This window comes from Camelus bactrianus, chromosome 10 (genome assembly GCF_048773025.1).
Source record: "Camelus bactrianus isolate YW-2024 breed Bactrian camel chromosome 10, ASM4877302v1, whole genome shotgun sequence".
Lineage (NCBI taxonomy): Eukaryota > Metazoa > Chordata > Mammalia > Artiodactyla > Camelidae > Camelus > Camelus bactrianus.
The window spans coordinates 57,778,515-57,796,600 of NC_133548.1; the positions used below are offsets into that span (position 1 = coordinate 57,778,515).

Genomic DNA, 18,086 nt, shown 5'->3' on the forward strand with positions numbered 1-18,086 from the left:
AGGCGAGAGGCCTGAGTCGGCACCACTTCCCGCCTCGGGAGTTCTGGGTCCCCGCCCACTGCTGGTCACGTGAGTCGCCAAAATGGCGGCGCTCGGGCGTGAGGCTGGGGCTGACCTGAGGATTGCAGGTGTGGTGCCGGTGGGAGCTGGGGAAGAGCCCAAGGTAGGCAGAAATCCAGGATGGTATGGGCGGTGATTTCTGCAGCTTCAAAGTGTTGGCGGACTCTTCTGAAATGATGCAAGTAAAAGGAATTTGAGGATCTAAAGAGAACAGCTCCCAAGTCCATGCAGGGCGCAATTAGGTCTCCACTTGCTATGGAAAAAAAGCGGCGAGAAAGCTGGAGACCTAAAGTCTAGTCCTGATTGATGCAGCCCGTTTTCTCTTGCCTCCTGGCCTTTGCACTGGCCTTCTCAAGTTGAAATACCTCCCCGCACTTATCCCCCTCCCGGCACTTAACCCCACCCCGCCAAATTCTCCTCTTTCGGATATTCCTTTAAATGTCACTTTACCTGGCTAAATGTGGCTTTTCTTACGTTGTTTTGTTTTTAATGACAAAAATTCTGCATTTAAATTCCCTGCCATTTTCTCCGTATTTATGCCTGGGTTGTGGGTTCTGGGACGTGACTACATCTTGCTTACCTGGGGGGGAGTGTCTGTCAAATACTAGGTGAATGTTGAGTAAATGATGAGTGAATGTTGAATAAAATTCTGAAAGTCAGGTGAAATAATACACATAAAATCATAACAAAACCGTATAATACTTTGGAAACTATAAACCTGTACAAATGCACTGATACTGGTATAATTGTGGTAACCAGTTGAGTGGCCTTGAACTTTTTGTTTGCTTTATTTTTTGAGTAAAAGTAGATTTATTCAGAAAGATACATATTCCATAGACAGAGTGCAGGTCATCTCAGAAGGCCAGACAGACCACAAGGCATGGGGGTAGTTAAAGCAAAAGTAGGTTTACACACTCCATAGACAAAGTGCGGGCGACCTCAAAAGGCAAGAGAAAGGCCTGGTTAATTTTTAGATAAAATGTTGGTTATGGTGAAATAATTACATGTCAATACTTACAAAAATTCTATCAGAAAGTTATCAATATATTTCTTTGCTTTAATAACAGTGCCTTCTGAAAACAAGGTGCCCAATAAATACTTACTGTCCTGTTTCAGTATTTTAGGATCATAATCCTGGGTGTCTGTTTCCTAATGTACTAAGGATGTAGACAAGGTAGGAGGTTGGTACAAGGCATTGCCTGAAAGTTTTCTTTGTGAGAAATAAAAGACTTTAGTGAACTGGATGATAGCAAAACAAAAATTTATCCAAAGTTTCTGGTTAATTATCATGTTACTGACATCTGCCTTCATGTACATTAGATGGATTAGTATATAGAATCTCCCTTAGATATTGCTATTTTCTCTTCCATTTGCTATTTAGATGTCAGAGAGAGGCAAAAAATTAAATCTAGTCCTTGAGAAACTGTAATTTGTAAATTTTTTTTCTGTTCTCCCCAGATATTTTAAAGAAAAAGAACTGGCATGAGTACAGTTCTTCAATGATACAGGGAAAGAAACTGGTCAATTATTACTTATTGTGTCATACCACACTAAGGTTCAAAAGAGCCTATACCTTCAGAATTTTGATACTGTGGATGAATTGGCCTTTCATTAGGGTTAGGACTGGTACATATCACTTATTCAGGAAATGAATATTACAGTGATATTCAACATGTGTCCGTTGACTACCAGCATCAGAATCACTTGGTGCTATTAAAATGAAGATTTCTAGACTTTACCCTACTCCTATTATCCAGATATCTCAGTAGGGATCTCAAAAAACTGCTTTTCAAATAAACTCATGTGATTCTTGTCCACATGAAAGGTTGAGATTCTTACTAAGTCTCTTCTATATCTTTTATGCCTAATCCACTCGGATTCTTTGCCTAAGATTCCTAAAAATTGACATCTTTTAGTCTATGCCCTTGTTCATAAATGTTGTTATAATGGAGATTCATATAAATTATGAAGGGCCATAGATTTTTTAAAATCTATTCATTGGCTAATCTGGAATCCCATAATGCCAGTAGGGCAAAAAATTTAACAAATAGTAAGAATTCCACAGAAATGTTCCACAAAACATTCAGAAAGGATCTTGAGGGTCCAGTTTTGTTTTGTTTTTGTCTTTACCACTGGTTTCTGTTAAGATGCTACTGGCCAAACCTCATGGTCCCTTGACATTGGCAACTGTCTATTCATACATCATACTTCAGACACAAGAACTTTCCAACCCTGGAGCCCACTGCTATGGTCCAGGCTTCCTTGTATACCACATAGCAATTTCCAGCAAAGGCCCTGCTTCTGCCCAAGTCGCTATTAGGGAGCTCAATACATAATTTATATAATCCACAGTAGTCATGATCCACTGCCTCTTCCTAGCCTGGAACAGTGTCTCTCTTTCTGGTGCTCTCTCGCTATTCTCCAAGGCAATCCCTGTTCTCTCCTACCTCTCCAGGAAACTCAAGATAATCTCCAAAATGAGCTCAGGCTTTCAGGAGACAGAGGATGAAGATAGCTGTCAACAAGTAGCTACTCTTTACTATCAGCTCTGAAAAAGCTAGAGCATGGTGAACTACAAAGGGCCTGGCTACCTTCAGAGAGAACTGTAAGGAAAACAAAAAATATCCCAGTAATTTATTCTTCTACACCAGGTCCTAAGGCAAGTTAACCTCTCTGGACCTTGTTTTTCTCATCTATGAAAATAGAGGTGACAATTATCCTGCCAGTTTCTCAAAGTTATTGTGTGGATCTAAAAAAGCCATTGTGTAACAGGTAATAAGAGCTCACTAAATGTTGATTGAATCATTAACAAAATATATGAAAACACAGGATAGTACCTGACACTTTACTAGGGTCTAAATGTTTTTTAATCTGAATCTGTAGAATTTATAAGATTTAATATTAATATCATTAGCTATCATGATTCTGGATTTTTGTGTTTTCCAGGACATCAAGATGCCAACATACACACATGGTCAGTCCAGTCCTTCTCTAGGAGATGCAAAGCTCAGAAAACCAATGATCATCGAAATCATAGAAAAAAAGTTTGAATATCTTAGAAAAGAAAAGTAAGAGACACACCCTGACTGAAAGTCAATAACTATTTGCATATCTTCTGTATCACCAATGTTTCTGGGTATCTAAGATCTTATTAACTTTATTGAGTTGGTTATGAAGAAAGCTTATTTTAAAAAAAAAACTGGAGAGAAACATGAGCAGATGAAAATAGTGGTTTGTTGCGATACTGAGACTGTATAATTTCTTTTGTCTCGAAGTTTTTTTGCTTCTAAAATTGTTGAAATGTTATTTATGCAATAAACATTTTAAAAGTAATTAACAACACCTTTTTGGGGGCTACTTATCTTTAACTGATTATCAATTTTAATTAAATTCAGTTTGGAATTTATTACGTTAGCCACAGTGCTGAGTTCAGCAGAAAGGAATACACATTCCATGATGTACAAATAGTCTCACATTACCATTTTGACTTTTAGAGTAATAGAGCTCAAGAATAAAGTCAAAGGATGTTGATCTTAGACTTTAAACATTTCTGGATTTAGGTATGAGTCAGAATAAATAAAACTAGATCTTTTAAATTTCTTTGGATGAAGTTTTGGAAATCCTAGACAAATTATTTTAAATGTATCTGGACTAATTAAGAAATATTTTCTAGAAGGCCTAACCAAATGTAAACACCTTTTTTCAAGTGACCTTAAGCAAATTAATTCTTTTATTGGAAAGAGCAGTATTCTTGGATTTAGATAGCTCAGAAAATTTGGCTACATCAGAATATATTCATCTTTATTTGTGGCCGAAATTTATTCTCTTTTTAAAAGAACTCCATCTTAGAGCCAGTCTAAATATTCTCATAAAGAGAATTATATCCTTTCATTAGAATGCAAGTTCCATGAGGAGTGGAGGTTTTTTGTTTGTTTGTTTGGGTTTTTGTTTTGTTTTGTTTTGTTTTTGCTTTTATTCATTGCCCCATCTTCAGCACAAAGAAAATACTTCTCACATGGTAGATGCTCAAGAAACATTTGATGTTGAGTAAATATGAACAAATGACTACCCAGGAAAGGATATACCTATTAGGAGAGTATTATGTTGAACTTAATTTTTCACTTTGATTTTCTAATTAGGTCTTTAAATATATATGGAACAATGGTCTTTGGAACAACAGCTGGTTTCTCTGGAATATTGGCAAACATAATTTTCAGACATTGCTTCAAGGTTAAACATGATGCTTTGAAGACATATGCATCATTGACTACACTTCCATTTTTGTCTACCATAGTTGCTTATAAGCTTCTTGTAACAGATGCTTTGTATTCAGGTAAATTTAAATTCATTGATGTATATATAATGTGTCTATAGCTAAGGAAAATTATTCATTAACATATACTGTTGCTACTGCTGATAATAATCCCTTACATTTGTATATTGCTTTACCACTGACAGTGGACCTTCACATGTATTGTCCTATTTCATCCTCACAACAATCCTCCTAATCAGTTAGGGCAAGTAGTACTGTCCTTTTTTTACAGGTAGGAAACCAACCTGAGACATGTTCAAGTACACTAAAAAGCAACATAACATACTGGGGAAAAAAGGCTTTGGCATACTACCTATTTCACTTAAGTTTTTGACATTAGGCAAGTCATTTAATCTCTGAGACTCGGTTGTCTCATCTATGAATTAGGACTAATAGTACTTATCTCACAGGATTGTTGTAAGAATTAAGATACTGTATGTTAAATGCCTAACCTACTTTCTGGCATATTATGGGCTTCTAATTTTACTTCTTGCCTCTTCCCCATACCTTAAGTTTCACAAAGAGTAACTGATGGAACCTCTGACCCCCATTCTTCAGGTCTCTGCTTAAATACTCTTCTGCAGGGAAACCTCTGATTCCCTTGGGGTAGTTAAGTTTCTAGATACATTCTCTATTCATTTTACCTTCGGAACATGTGCACACTTAAGATTATTTGTTTAAATATTTGTTTAATGTCTTTCTTTCTTAGTAGACTGGCCTGAAGTTCAGAGGTTGGATCTCTTTTGTAACATTGTATCCCTAGCACACATCTGACACAGAAACAATATAAATGTATTAACCTAGAATCCAGGTGTCTGGTCTGCTATATCTTAGTTCAGGAAATGAACACAGTCTGATGGAAACAGTCTTCACTATAAAATTGCTTCCACAACAACCAATAAGTGAGAGTAACTATCCTTATGTAAAGTATAAAAGCAGTTTTTAAAAGTGGTACATTTAGTCTATTGTGCTGTAGACTGAATTTCTAATATTCTTTCTACTGTTTGGCTCTGGTTGAGGACAGTACAGATAACTACTGTATGAGGATACAAGACTCTTAAGGGTTCTTATCCTGAGTTTTAAAGAGAAACCAGATTTACCTATGTTTTCCAGGTAAGATCAGCCAGGAAAATTGTGTCCTGAGAAGTTCGCTGATTGGCATAGTGTGCGGTGTTTTATATCCCACTGCTTTGGCTTTTTCTAAAAATGGACGTCTGGCAGTCAAGTAAGTCCATCTTTTTGCTCCTTTTCTTCCTTCTTTTTTTGTTTTTTGTGCTAAAAAACTACATATTCTTTAGCTGCCAATGACACATTTTAATCAAAATATAGTAGTTTCATATTTCAAATAGCTAATTTTAACCTTTTTGCTATCAACATGAGAGATCTGGAATAGAAATTATCAGTTTAGGAGAAATCAACAAATTTTTCTTGGAATTTACATCCAAAAAAGTACTTAACTATCCTTCTTTTTTAGGTATCATACTGTTCCACTGCCACCAAGAGGAAGGGTTTTACTTTATTGGCTGCTGCTATGTCAAACAGAGATAAAAGCAATGGTGCTTCCTCTTGTCCTTCAGACAGCCTGTGGAATATATCACGGTCTACAGCATTATGCAATGTTTGAAAGTACTCTTGAGAAAAGTATATATGAAGATTAACCAAAAAGTGAATGGATACTAAATCAGCAGAATGGATTTTTCTGTGATGAGGACTCAGGCATTGCTGCATGAGTTAAAAGTAATTCTGGACAGACAGTTCATTTTTGTTCCTTTTGCCTGGTATACAGCAGGTGCTCAATAAATTTCAGTAAATAAATAAATGCAAGTTTCATCTCTGTTTCCTCATTTATGTGGAAATGAGTTTGAGGCCTCAAGATCTGATCAATATACATATTTATATATTCATTCATTCACAGACATTTATTGAGCACTTGCTAGGTCTCAAGACATTGTGTTACATGTAATAAGAAATGGTCCTTACCCAGAAGGAATGCACAGTTAGAAATGTGAGCACATATGAGAGGATTTGAGAGGTACACACATAATTCTGTGAGCAAACTGAGGATGTGGCTGTTAACTACTTGTGCAGAGGGGAAAGCTATGGGGAAAAAATATGTTCCTAAATTTTGAAAGGGAAGTTGAAATTTCGTAAGAAAATCAAAATAAAGAAATAAACTAACAGCCCTTCCTCTACTCTAATTCAGTATACTTACTAGCTCTTATCATTAACAGATTAGCTTCACTGTTCTGTTTAAAGAATATTTATTGAGTGCCTATTTGCTATGCATTAACATAGGCACCAGGGAAACAAAGGTTCAGTCCCTGTCCACAGGAAGCTTAAAATCTAAAGAAACAGATCACAGTATGCTTCTCTAAGTCTGCTACAGCATTCCAAGCTACACATTTAGTTAGGGAATCTTACTTCAGGAAACAAACACAGTCTGATGAAAAGGGTAAGACACAGAATGGAACCCCATAGCTCATTCTCCTTGTCTTAAACCATATTTATCTTGAGATTAAAGTTTGGTCATCTGAGGCCCCAAGCAACCCAAAGTAGAAGTTTAGAAACATAGCAAAGAAAATTCACAAGATATCTTTCATTTGAATAAATACATACCCAATTATTCAGCTAATATTGATTCAAGACCTAGTGCATGAGACATTATATACTACACACGGGGCAATTTACCTTACCTTTCTGACTTTATTTCCTCTTGAAACATACTAATAACTGCTTTGGAGTCAGATTATAAAAATGGAAACATAACCAACCCATACCTGGTGTATAGGAGGTGCTAATAAATGTGCTTACATTGTCTGTTTTCCCTGATGTTCTCCCTGAGTCACAGAACAATGACTAAGATTGGTCCCTACTGTAAGAACTTACCTGCTCTCTTGGCTTTTCAACTCCATTTCCTCCAGCTGCCTTAACCATGTGGTTATCCCCCTGCTTTTGTATTTATTGCATCACATTGTATCGTTTACTATGTATTGTATTATATTGATTTTCTTCCTGTTTTTGCACGATTACATTGTCTTCTGTAAACTATTCAGTATTTGAATTTCTAAGTTTAAGCAGTAATCTAATAATGAATAAATGGTATTCTACAGATGTGGCTGCATTTCACAGAACTTGTTCACTCACCTTCCTAAGCCTCATTTAAAAAAAAAAAAAAAAGACTCTTCCAAAGATATATAACGCATATTCTCCTACCTTCATCATCTTATCCCCACAAAGACAGTCATACCAACATTGATAAGCATGAATAACTGAATCTTGGCAACTGAATCCCACCAGATTCACTAAAGTAATAAGACCCCCCTCCAAAGCCTCCCCAAGATTAGACGCAGGAGAAAAACAGAGTAGTGAACTTAAAGATATAGCAGTATGAACTTCAAAATAAAGCAAAAAAAATTAACGTAGTATTAGTGACTAGCCTTTTACACCTATAATTCAAGTCATCTAAGGAGGGGATAAGCAGAAAAAATTTTTGATGTATTAATGGCTGAAAATTTTCCAAATTTGATGAAATCTATAAAACCACAGATTCAAAAATTTCCAGTCCAAGGTCATGACATAGGAGGCTCCTAAACTCATCTCCCACAGACACCATATACAGCTGCACACAGAGCAATCCCCTCTGGAAAAAAAAAAAGCCAGAAACTAGCTGAGCAACTCCTACACATCAGGCAAACAAGAAAATATCCACACCAAAAGAGGCTGAGAAACACGCTCACCATAAACTCCACTCCCAACACAGAGACATATGTTCAGCAGGAAACGAAACTCCCAGCTTCCCCCGCCCCGAGGAGGGAAGGGTTTGGACCCAACACCTAGTGCCCCAACATTTGACTTCCACCTAAGAGGTGGGCCCCCAAAACACCTAGCTCTGAAAACCAAGTTTTCCATCCATGAGACCCCTCTGTTAACAGGTAGGAGCACTGGCTATAGCTATCCCCAGGGATCAGTGGAGAGGAAGCAGGCAAAAAATGCCCATCTCCCAGTTTTCTGGGCTTATTTGTGTACACTTTAAGAGATGCTGCCTGAAGGTCAGCATTCTAATTTAACATGCATCTAGGAGCCAACTTCAATCCTTCCCAGAGCACAAGGAGGATAGCAGGCACCTCCCACCTTTTCTCTTGAGGCTGCTACAAGTCACCAGTATCTTCCAGGAAGGAATTAATACAGACATCTGTGCCCAGCTTTTGCAACTGCTACCCACAGGGTAGGTCCCCAGATCTCCTGACTGATAGGTAACCGATGGGCTTCCATTCACTAGTTCCAAAGGACTCAAGGAGGGAACAAAAGCAATTCCTAAAATGGCTCTGCCCCCAGGACTCAGTGCAGTTAGCAGCCACAAACACCCAACTCCCAGCCTTTCCCTAAAAAGGGTCTATTTGCATGCTTTAAAAGATGCTGCCTGAGGTCACGTTTCTAATTTAGCAAGCATCTAGAGACTAACTGTAATCTTCCCCAAAGACCAGTGAAGACTGCAGACACCCACCCTCTTCTTTCAACCTGCTCCAAGTCACAGTATCTCTCTGGAAGGACCCTGTACACACATCTAGCACGCCAGCTTTAGCGGCTGCCCCCTGAGAGAGGGGTGCCCAGATTAGGAACAATAGCCAATGAGGTTTGCATTCAGTAGTCCCACAGAATTGTAGTAAACAAATAAGTTTTTAAGGGGCTCAAGAGCACTCCACCCACCTTTGCTATATAGCCCAACCCCATGCAGAGAGAATACAGAAAAACTCTGAACTGCTACTGGGGCTGGGATGGAGAAATAAAGAGAGGTTTGTAAAAGGGTCCAAACTTTCAGCTCTAAGATTAGTAGTGTGAGGATATAATGTAAAACATAGTGACTATAGTTGATAACATTTTATTGTATAACTGAAATTTGCTAAGAGAGTAAAACTTAAATGTTCTCCCACACAAAAAGATACAAATGTGAAGTGATGGATGTGTTAATGAAATAGATGGGGGAATTCTTTCACAATGTATATGTATATCAAATCACTGTGATGTACCCTCTACATATCTTACAATTGTATATTAACTATGCCTCAAAAAAGGGTGTAAAATTTTAAAACCCCAGGTTTAAGAAGATCAATGAACCCCAAGTAAACTAAATATGAGAAAAACTACTTCAACTCCACATCATAATCAAATTGCTTAAAACCAATAATAAAGAGAAAATCTTAACAGGAGTCAGAGAAACACTTAAGAGAAGTAATGACAGCATACTTCTCACTGGTAATAATGCAGAGCAGAGTCTTTAAATACTAACATTTTTGAAAAAGTCAACCCAGAATTCTATACCTAGCAGAAACATTTTTCCAAAACAAGGGCTAAACAGGGAGGGTGACATCAGCAAGATGGCAGAATAGGAAGCCACAGATCCTCCTTCTCCCATAGACACATAGATTTAACAACAATATACAGAGATTCAGAAACCACTCGAAAGGATCCTGCACCACAGGTGAGCACTAAGCCAACGGCCTCAAAGTTGGCAGGAAAATTCATAGCATTTTCTGTTGCCAGAACCCCCACTCCCAGCACAGTGTGGCACTATTAGAAGCAAAACCCCAATTCCCATACTCTCTCTGGTGAAAGAAAGGAGTAGAACCTACATCCATCATTCTGATTTTTAAGAGGGCTGCCTGGGACCATTTTCTGTCTTACTTGAATCCAAGTGCTGACAGGAACAGAGAGGCCAGGTTAAGGATGTCTATGAATAAAACCATCAGTGTACACCAGAGTCTTCATTACCACAAAGACACTAGGTAGAGCTCCAATACTACAGCTTACTACAGCACCAAAGAGGCCATAGTATCAAGGAGACACACCAGCAGGAGCTCTGAAGAAGAAACTGGCAAACCTCTTCAAGCACAGAGAGGATGCAACCCTAGAAAAGATTTGAGTGGTCTCCAGAATCTCTAGTCAGGCTGAGTGGAGAATTTTTCCCTATACAAAACCAGATTGAAAAATCTGGGGATGATGGCTGATTCTTCAAATGCTGCAATCCCAACAAAAAATAATAAGCCATAGAAAGAAACAAGAAAAATGACACATTTAAAGGAACTAATTAAATCTCCAGCAACTAACCTTAAGGAAACAGAAATATATTAATTACTAGAAAAATTCAAAATTATTGTTATAAGGATACTCCATGAATTAAAAGAGAACAAAGATAGACAACCATATAAAATCAGGAAAATTATACATGAACAAAATGAAAATATCAACAAAGAGATGAAAACTATGAAGACAAACCAAACAGAAATTCTAGAACTTAAGAATACAATACCTGATTGAAAAATTCACTAAAGGGACTCAACAGCAGTATTAAACAGTCAAAAGAATCAATGAACTTGAAGACAATATTTTCAAAATTACTGTTGCAGAAGAGCAAAAAGAATAAAGAATGAAGAACAAAGAAGAGAGCATAAGGCACTTCTGAGCCATCATCAGAGGGAACCATGTATGCATTATGTGAGTCTCAGCAGAAAGAACAATCTATTTGAAGAAATAATGGTGAAAATCATCCTATATCTGAGGAGAGACATGGATGTACAAATTTAAGAAACTCAAGGAACTCCAATCAGAAAAACAAAATTTAAAGGGATCTACAATGAGAGATACTGCTGAAAGAGGTAATCTAGAAGACATGACCACTGGTTGACCTGCAAGCTGGACCCAGGCAAACAGAGGCTTCTCAGCTCCTCCGCTGTCCTGAGAATGTCCGTTCTGCACACCATTCCCATGGTGGGAACCATTTTTAAGGACATAGCCTTGAGAGAGCAATGTGTTGTTGAGACCATCGAGACAGTATACATGACTGAACCCAGTTAAGGCCTTACTATAAACTTTTTAAATTCTGGCAGTGGGTGGCGTGAAGAGCTACCCATCTTGTGCCCTCCCAAAACAAGCCTTGTATTTAAATTCTCTTGCTTATTAAAAATGCCACCTACCAATCTGAAGTGGTCCATTTCTTTGTTCAGTCTCTCCTTGCTCTCTGTGTATAGGGACCAATTTACAAACCAAAAGCCATTATACTCAAACTGTCGAGTCACAGGCAAACAATCTTGAAAGCAGCAAAGGAAAAGCAACTTAAGTACGAAGGAGCTACTATTGTCATAGAAAAGAACAAATCTGACTCTATATTAGATCTGTTCCTTTAGCTTTAACCACTGTGCCCTGTTTTCTAGGCTTAGTCTTGCTAGCTTTGCACACACGTAAACATAACAAGCTGCAGAATAGAGAATTACCTTTGTTTTGTTGGAGGTTTTGCAGGAGCACCATGACCTGGCCCACGTGGACAGCTGCAGGAACAAAGAATTCCTACACCAAGAAATTTGCAACAAACAAACACACCCCTTCCCCTATTTTTTTGTATAAAAAGAGCCTGTATTCTGACTGGAGTAGGATGGTTCTCCAAGACATTTGCCTGCCATCCTCTCCGTCTGCCAGCTTTTTGAATAAAGTCCATACTCCTTGTCCCAACACCTCGTCTGCGGATTTCTTAGCCTGTCCTGAAGCCAGCAGAAGGAGTTTCGACTCGGTAACACTATTAGATTGTCAGCAGATTTCTCAGTGGAAACTTTGTAGGCTGGAAGGGAGTAGGACAATATATTTAAAGTACTGAAAGAAAACAAGTCAATCAAGAATACTATACCTTGGAACACGTCTTCAAAAAGAGAGGAAGCCAGAGAAAGGAGCATGCGCGGAAGCCCCTAAGGGAACCAGACACAAGCGCGGATGGAGAACCGGAGCCGGCCCTAACCCGTCCGTGCTGTTCCTGCACCAGGACCTGGGCATAGGCGGCGCCGAGGGGCTGCTGCTGGACGCGGTGCTGATGCTGCAAGCGTGCGGATGTAGCGTAGAGACGGGACGGCGCACCGTGACCGGGGCCACTGCTTGGCCGAGAGCCGCGAGCTGCCCGTGCGCTGCGCCGGGGACTGGCTGCCCTGCAGCCTAGGCTGGGCGGCCGCCGCGCCCAGTTCTGCGCCTACGGTGCGTATCATCTTCCTGGCGATCTACGTGCTGTTCCTCCGCGACGAGGAGTTCGGCTTGGTCGTATGCGACAGGTGTCTTCCTGTATCCCAGCGTTCAAGCTGGGCAGACGGCGTAAGAAAATCCTAGTTTACTGTCACTTCCCAGATCTGCTTCTCACCAGAAGAGATTCTTTTATTAAACCTACACAGGGCCCCAGTTGACTTGGTAGAGGAATAGACCACAGGCATGGCAGACAGCATCTGGGTCAACAGCCGGTTCACAGCTGCCATTTTTAAGGAAACGTTCAAGCCCCGGTCTCACAGAGACCCCTGATGTCTTCTACCCAACTCTGACTATCCAGAGATATTCAGCTCTGAATAAGCTCTTACTGAAAAGCTTGATAACCTAGTCCCCAAAGGGAAAAAAAATCCTGTTTTTCTCCACCAACAGGTATGAAAGGAAGAAAAATCTGACTTTGGCACTGGAAGCCCTAGTAAAGCTACATGGAAGATTGACATCCAGGGTTGGGACAAATTCATCTGATCATGGCAGTTGGTTGTGACGAGAGAGTCCTGGAGAACGTACAACACTATGAGGAATTGAAGGAGATGGTCCAGCAGTCTGTCCTTGGCCAGTATGTGACCTTCCTGCGGTCTTGCTCAGACGAACGGAAAATCTCACTCTTCCATGGCTGCACATGTGTGCTTTACACACCAAGCAACAAGCACTTTGGCATCGTCTCTTTGGAGGCCATGGACATGTAGTGCCTGATCATCGCTGTTAATTCAGGCAGGCCCTTGGAGCCCGTCATCCACAAAGTCACAGTGTTTCCCTGTGAGCCTGACCTAGTGCACTTCTCAAAAGCAATGGAAAAGTTCATCCATGAACCTTCCTTAAAAGCCCCAATGGGAGTGACTGGAAGAGCCAGGGTGAAAGAGAAATTTTCCCCTGAAGCATATACAGAGCAGCTCTACAAATATGTCACCAAACTGCTGGTATAATCAGATTGTGTTAGTCTTTATGCTATATTCATTAATATCTTATTTGTCGATTGTAGATTCAGTTTTGAAACCAAAGAAAAAACCTAGAATCTAGTGCAGAAGAGATTTTTTAAAAATATACTTGAAGCTTAAACCTGAGCCACCTTCCTATGCACTACACTCCCCACATCTGCTCTTTCAGAAAAACGTTTTTTATGCTGTAATAATTCTAAGTCTTACCAGTATTAATTAATATATAAATATGGTACAATTCCACATTCAGCAGAATATTTTAATTTTATTTTCTGTATATTATTGTTGTTCTGCCTATAAGTTTTGAGTCATATTGTGCCTTATTTGGTTTTAATGTGTCATCATCGAAGTTGATTAATTTGGCTTCATAACATAATGAGAAGAAAGTTACTACAGTTCCCTGAATCAGTCCGCTTCAGTGTTCACTGATCTCTTGGAAAATTTTTGTTAGTCATACATTTGCCTGGATTCATAGCAAGAATGCTCTGTATTTTTTTTTTTTACAGAAATGATTTATTGTGTTTTTGCACACAGACATGACAATAAAAGATGCTTCTCACAGGGAAAAAAAGGAGAAATTAATGATTTCCTACATAAGCAAAAGTTGAGGGAGTTCGTTACCACTAGACATGTCTTACAAAATGCTGAAGGGAATCCTTCAAGGTGAAGCAAAAGAACCATAAACAACAACACAAAACCATACAAAAATATAAAACTCCCTGGTAAAGGTAAATATTTAGGAAATATAGAATCCTGTAGTATGATAATCTAGGTATGTAAATCACTTTACAATCTAATACTGAATTTAAGAAACAAAAGCATAAAAAGTTGTTATAAATTTATCTTAATGGATATGCAATATAAAAGGGGTAACTATCATCAATAACATATATAGGTATACTTCTTTTTATTGAGTTTTGCTTTATTGCACTTTGTAGATATTGCAGTTTTTACAAATTGAAGGTATGTGGCAACCCCGTCAAGCAATTCTATTGGCACCATTTTTCCATCAGTATTTGTTCTCTTCACATCTCTATGTCAAATTTTGGTTAATTCTCACAGTACTTCAAACTGAGAAGAAAGTTTACAACTCACTAAAGGCTCAGATAATGGCTAGCATTTTTTATCAATAAGGTATTTTTAAATTAAGGCATGTACTTTGTTTTAAAATCCCTCAAATTTCAGTCATTTTGTTTAGGATAAACCAAAACTCTCTTGTTGTGTTTGAATCAATTTACATCATTGTTGGGAGAGGCAGCCCACCATAGGCCCCCCTGCATGTCCTTGCTAAATGTATCAAACTACAAGCCTTACCTTTCCTCTGACACTGCACCCTTTCTATGGCTAGTCACACAGGCAATTAATAAGTCAACCCCACCACAGATGACTATAATAATAATAAAAACATCCAAAAAAATACTATTTAGAGTTTTTTCCAGATAGGAGACAAAGTTTTGATCCTTTTCAAAGTATTTACAGTGTGGTTTCTTTTATTCATTAAGATATAATTGACATACAATATTATATTAGTTTCAGATGCAGAACATAGTTCTTGTGCATCTGATTTAATATATGCATATGATTTATAATATATTTAATAGATGTATATCTTTCATATTGATTACCACAATAAATCTAGTTAACATCCATCACCACATATATTTCCAAGCATTTTTTTCCTAGGATAAAAACTTTCAAGATTTACTCTCTTAGCAATACAGTATTATTAACTGTAGTCACCATGTTATACATTATGTCCCTAGGAACATTGATCTATCAACCAATGGGACGGAATAGATAGTCAAGAAATAAGTCCTTGTATATATATGGCCAAGTGATTTTTGGAAAGGTTGCCAAAACTACACAATGGGAAAAGAACAGTCTCTTCAACATATGGTGTCTGGAAAACTAGATATACATCTACATGCAAAAGAATAAAGTCGGCCTTTTCCATACACCATATCCAAAAACTGCTAAAAGAAGACATAGGGGAAAAACTTGAGGACATTGGATTTGGCAATGATTTCTTGGCTATGACACCAAAAGCACAGGTAACAAAATAAAAAATAGTCATATGGGGGTACATCAAACTTAAAGACTTCTGCACATCAAAGCAAACAATCAACAGAATAAAAAGACAATCTATGGAATAGGATAAAATAATTACAAGTCATATATCTGATAAGAGGTTAATATCCAGAATATATAAAGAACTTCTACAACTCAACAACAACAAAATCCAATTAAAATACAGGCAAACGATTTGAACATATATTTCTCTAAAGAATATACACAAATGCCAATAAGCACATAAAAGGATGCTTAACAACATCACTAATTAGGGACACACAAATCAAACCACTTCGAAATATCCCGATACCGACCAGGATGGTCACTATCAAAAGAAGAGAAAACACTGGCGAGGATGTGGAGAAGTTGGAACCCTTGGTTACTGTTGGTAGGAATGTAAAATGGTGCAGCCATTGTGGAAAACAGTATGGAGGTTCCTCAAAAATAAAATAGAAATAGAAATACCACATGATCCAGAAACCTCATTTCTAGTTATATAATCCAACAAACTTCAAAGCAAGGTCTTGAAGACATATTTACACACCTATATTCATCAAAGCATTATTTACAATAACCAAGTGGTGGAAGCAACTCAAACATGTATCAACAGATGAATGGATAGAGAAAATGTGATACACACATGCACACAGATATAGATACACTGTAATATGCAGCCTTAAAAAAGAAGGAAATTATGTCACATGCTACAGAGTGAATAAACTTCAAGGAACTGTCCTAAATAAAATAAGCCAGTCACAAAAAGGCAACTAATATATGATTCCACTCACATGAAGTATATAAAGTAGTCAAACTCATAGAAACAGAAAGTAGAAACGTGGTAATCAAGGGCTGAAGGGCGTGGACAGGAGCAATTAGTGTTTCGTGGGTATAGAGTTTCAGTGTTGCAAGATGAAAAAGTTTTAGAGATCTGTTGCATAACAACGTGAATATACTTAACACTACTAAACCATATACTTAAAAATGCTTAACATGGTAAGTTTAATGTTACGTGTTTTTTACCACAATTTTTTAAACTAGGGCTAAATACTTTTTAGATTTGCAAAATGTGAAAGAATTCACCACCAGAAGATTTGCTTTCTAAGAAATGTCAAAGAGAGTACTTTGGGTCACATGATGGAATAAAAATCCATAAAAAGAATGAAGAACACTAGAGATAGCAAATATGTGGATAAATATAAATGTTTTATTTTTTTAATTACTTCAAAGACACATGACTACTCACATCAAAAATGGTAACTATGTAGTGTGTAGTTTATAACATATGTAGAAGTAAATGTATGACAATAGCACAAAGACTGAGAAGAAATGGAAGTACACTGTTGTAGCATTCTCATACTATATGTAAAGTGGCATAATATTATTTGAAGATAGTGTGTGACAAGTTAAAGATGATGTTGTGGGTTGAATTGTGCCCCTCCAAACTAAATTTTCAAGTTCTAATCCCCAGTATCTGTGAATGTAACCTTATTTGGAAATAGGATCTTTGCAGATATAAATTAAAATGAGATATATTTGATTACAGTGAGCCCTTAACCAATGGTGTCCTCATAAGATAGGAGAAATTTGGGTACACAGACACACACTGGGGGAAAATGGCCATGTGAAGTCACAAAGACATATCATATAAAAACATAAGCAGAGATTGGAGCAATGCATCTATAGGTAAAGGGACACCAAGGATTGCCAGCAACCACCAGAAGCTAGGAGATGAGCATGAACAGATTGTCCTTCGGCACTTTCAGTGGGAACCAACCCTGCCAATACACTGATTTCAGACCTAAAGCCTCCAAAACAGTGAGTGAATAAATTTGTTGTTTTAAGTCACCCAGTTTGTGGTATTTTCTTCGTGCAGCCTGGGGAAACTGATAGAGATGCGTACTGCATATACTAAAGCAATCACTACAATTTTTAAAAAAGAATTGTAGCTAATAAGCCAACAAAGAAATAAAATGGAGTGAAAAATAGGCCAAAAAAAAAAAAAGGATAGAAGAAAGGAAAAGGGGAATGCAGAACAAATGGGACAAATAGAAAACAAATAGCAAGCTGATATATTTAAACCCTAGAATATGAAAATCATATTAAATATAAATGGTCTAAACATCTTCATTAAAAGTCAGAAATTGTTAATTTAGATAAAAAACAAAATTCAATCATATACTGCCTACAAGAAGCCTATATTAAATATAAAGACACAAGGTTAAAAGTAAAAGAGTGGCAAAAGCTATGTCAACACTTATCAAAAGAAAGTTATTGGAGTGGCTGTATTAATATTAAACAAAGTAAACTGCAAAGCAAAACATATTACCAATGATTAAAAAGCTTATTTCATAATGATACAGAAATAAATTTATCTTAAAAGTTTACTGATACAATAATGAAGCTTCAAAATTCATGAAGCAAGAGCTGATAGATGTGAAAGTAGACATAGGAAAGTTCCCATAATAGAGATTTCAATTCCTGTCTCTCAATAATAGAATAAGTTGGTAGAAACTCAGAAAGGATAAAGAAGTCTTTAACAATGCTAAGGACCAACTTATGCTATTTGACGTTTTCAAACAATTGGCACGACAGCAGCATATACATTCTTTTTAATCACCCATGAAACATTTACCCAG

General features: G+C 37.6%; 1 protein-coding gene and 1 pseudogene across 1 annotated transcript; both read left to right on the forward strand.

The window, feature by feature from the left end:
- Nucleotides 1-8: 8 nt before the first annotated feature.
- TMEM126B (transmembrane protein 126B) lies at nucleotides 9-7,481 on the forward strand. The gene is made up of 5 exons (XM_010973423.3): nucleotides 9-163; nucleotides 3,007-3,128; nucleotides 4,200-4,393; nucleotides 5,486-5,597; nucleotides 5,847-7,481. Exons 1-5 carry the CDS (start codon nucleotides 83-85, stop codon nucleotides 6,028-6,030), a joined length of 693 nt encoding a protein of 230 aa, XP_010971725.1. The 5' UTR covers nucleotides 9-82; the 3' UTR covers nucleotides 6,031-7,481.
- Nucleotides 7,482-11,003: 3,522 nt separating this feature from the next.
- On the forward strand, nucleotides 11,004-13,368 carry LOC105083605 (alpha-1,3/1,6-mannosyltransferase ALG2 pseudogene; annotated as a pseudogene).
- Nucleotides 13,369-18,086: the final 4,718 nt, after the last annotated feature.

What these genes read in the sequence shown, in the direction of transcription:
- TMEM126B (XM_010973423.3), top strand. Translation starts at nt 83, where the DNA reads ATGGCGGCGCTCGGGCGTGAGGCTGGGGCTGACCTGAGGATTGCAGGT. An exon ending in AACAGATGCTTTGTATTCAG is followed by an intron (nt 4,394 to 5,485) that starts GTAAATTTAAAT and finishes TATGTTTTCCAG; the next exon opens with GTAAGATCAGCCAGGAAAAT. An exon ending in AATGGACGTCTGGCAGTCAA is followed by an intron (nt 5,598 to 5,846) that starts GTAAGTCCATCT and finishes CTTCTTTTTTAG; the next exon opens with GTATCATACTGTTCCACTGC.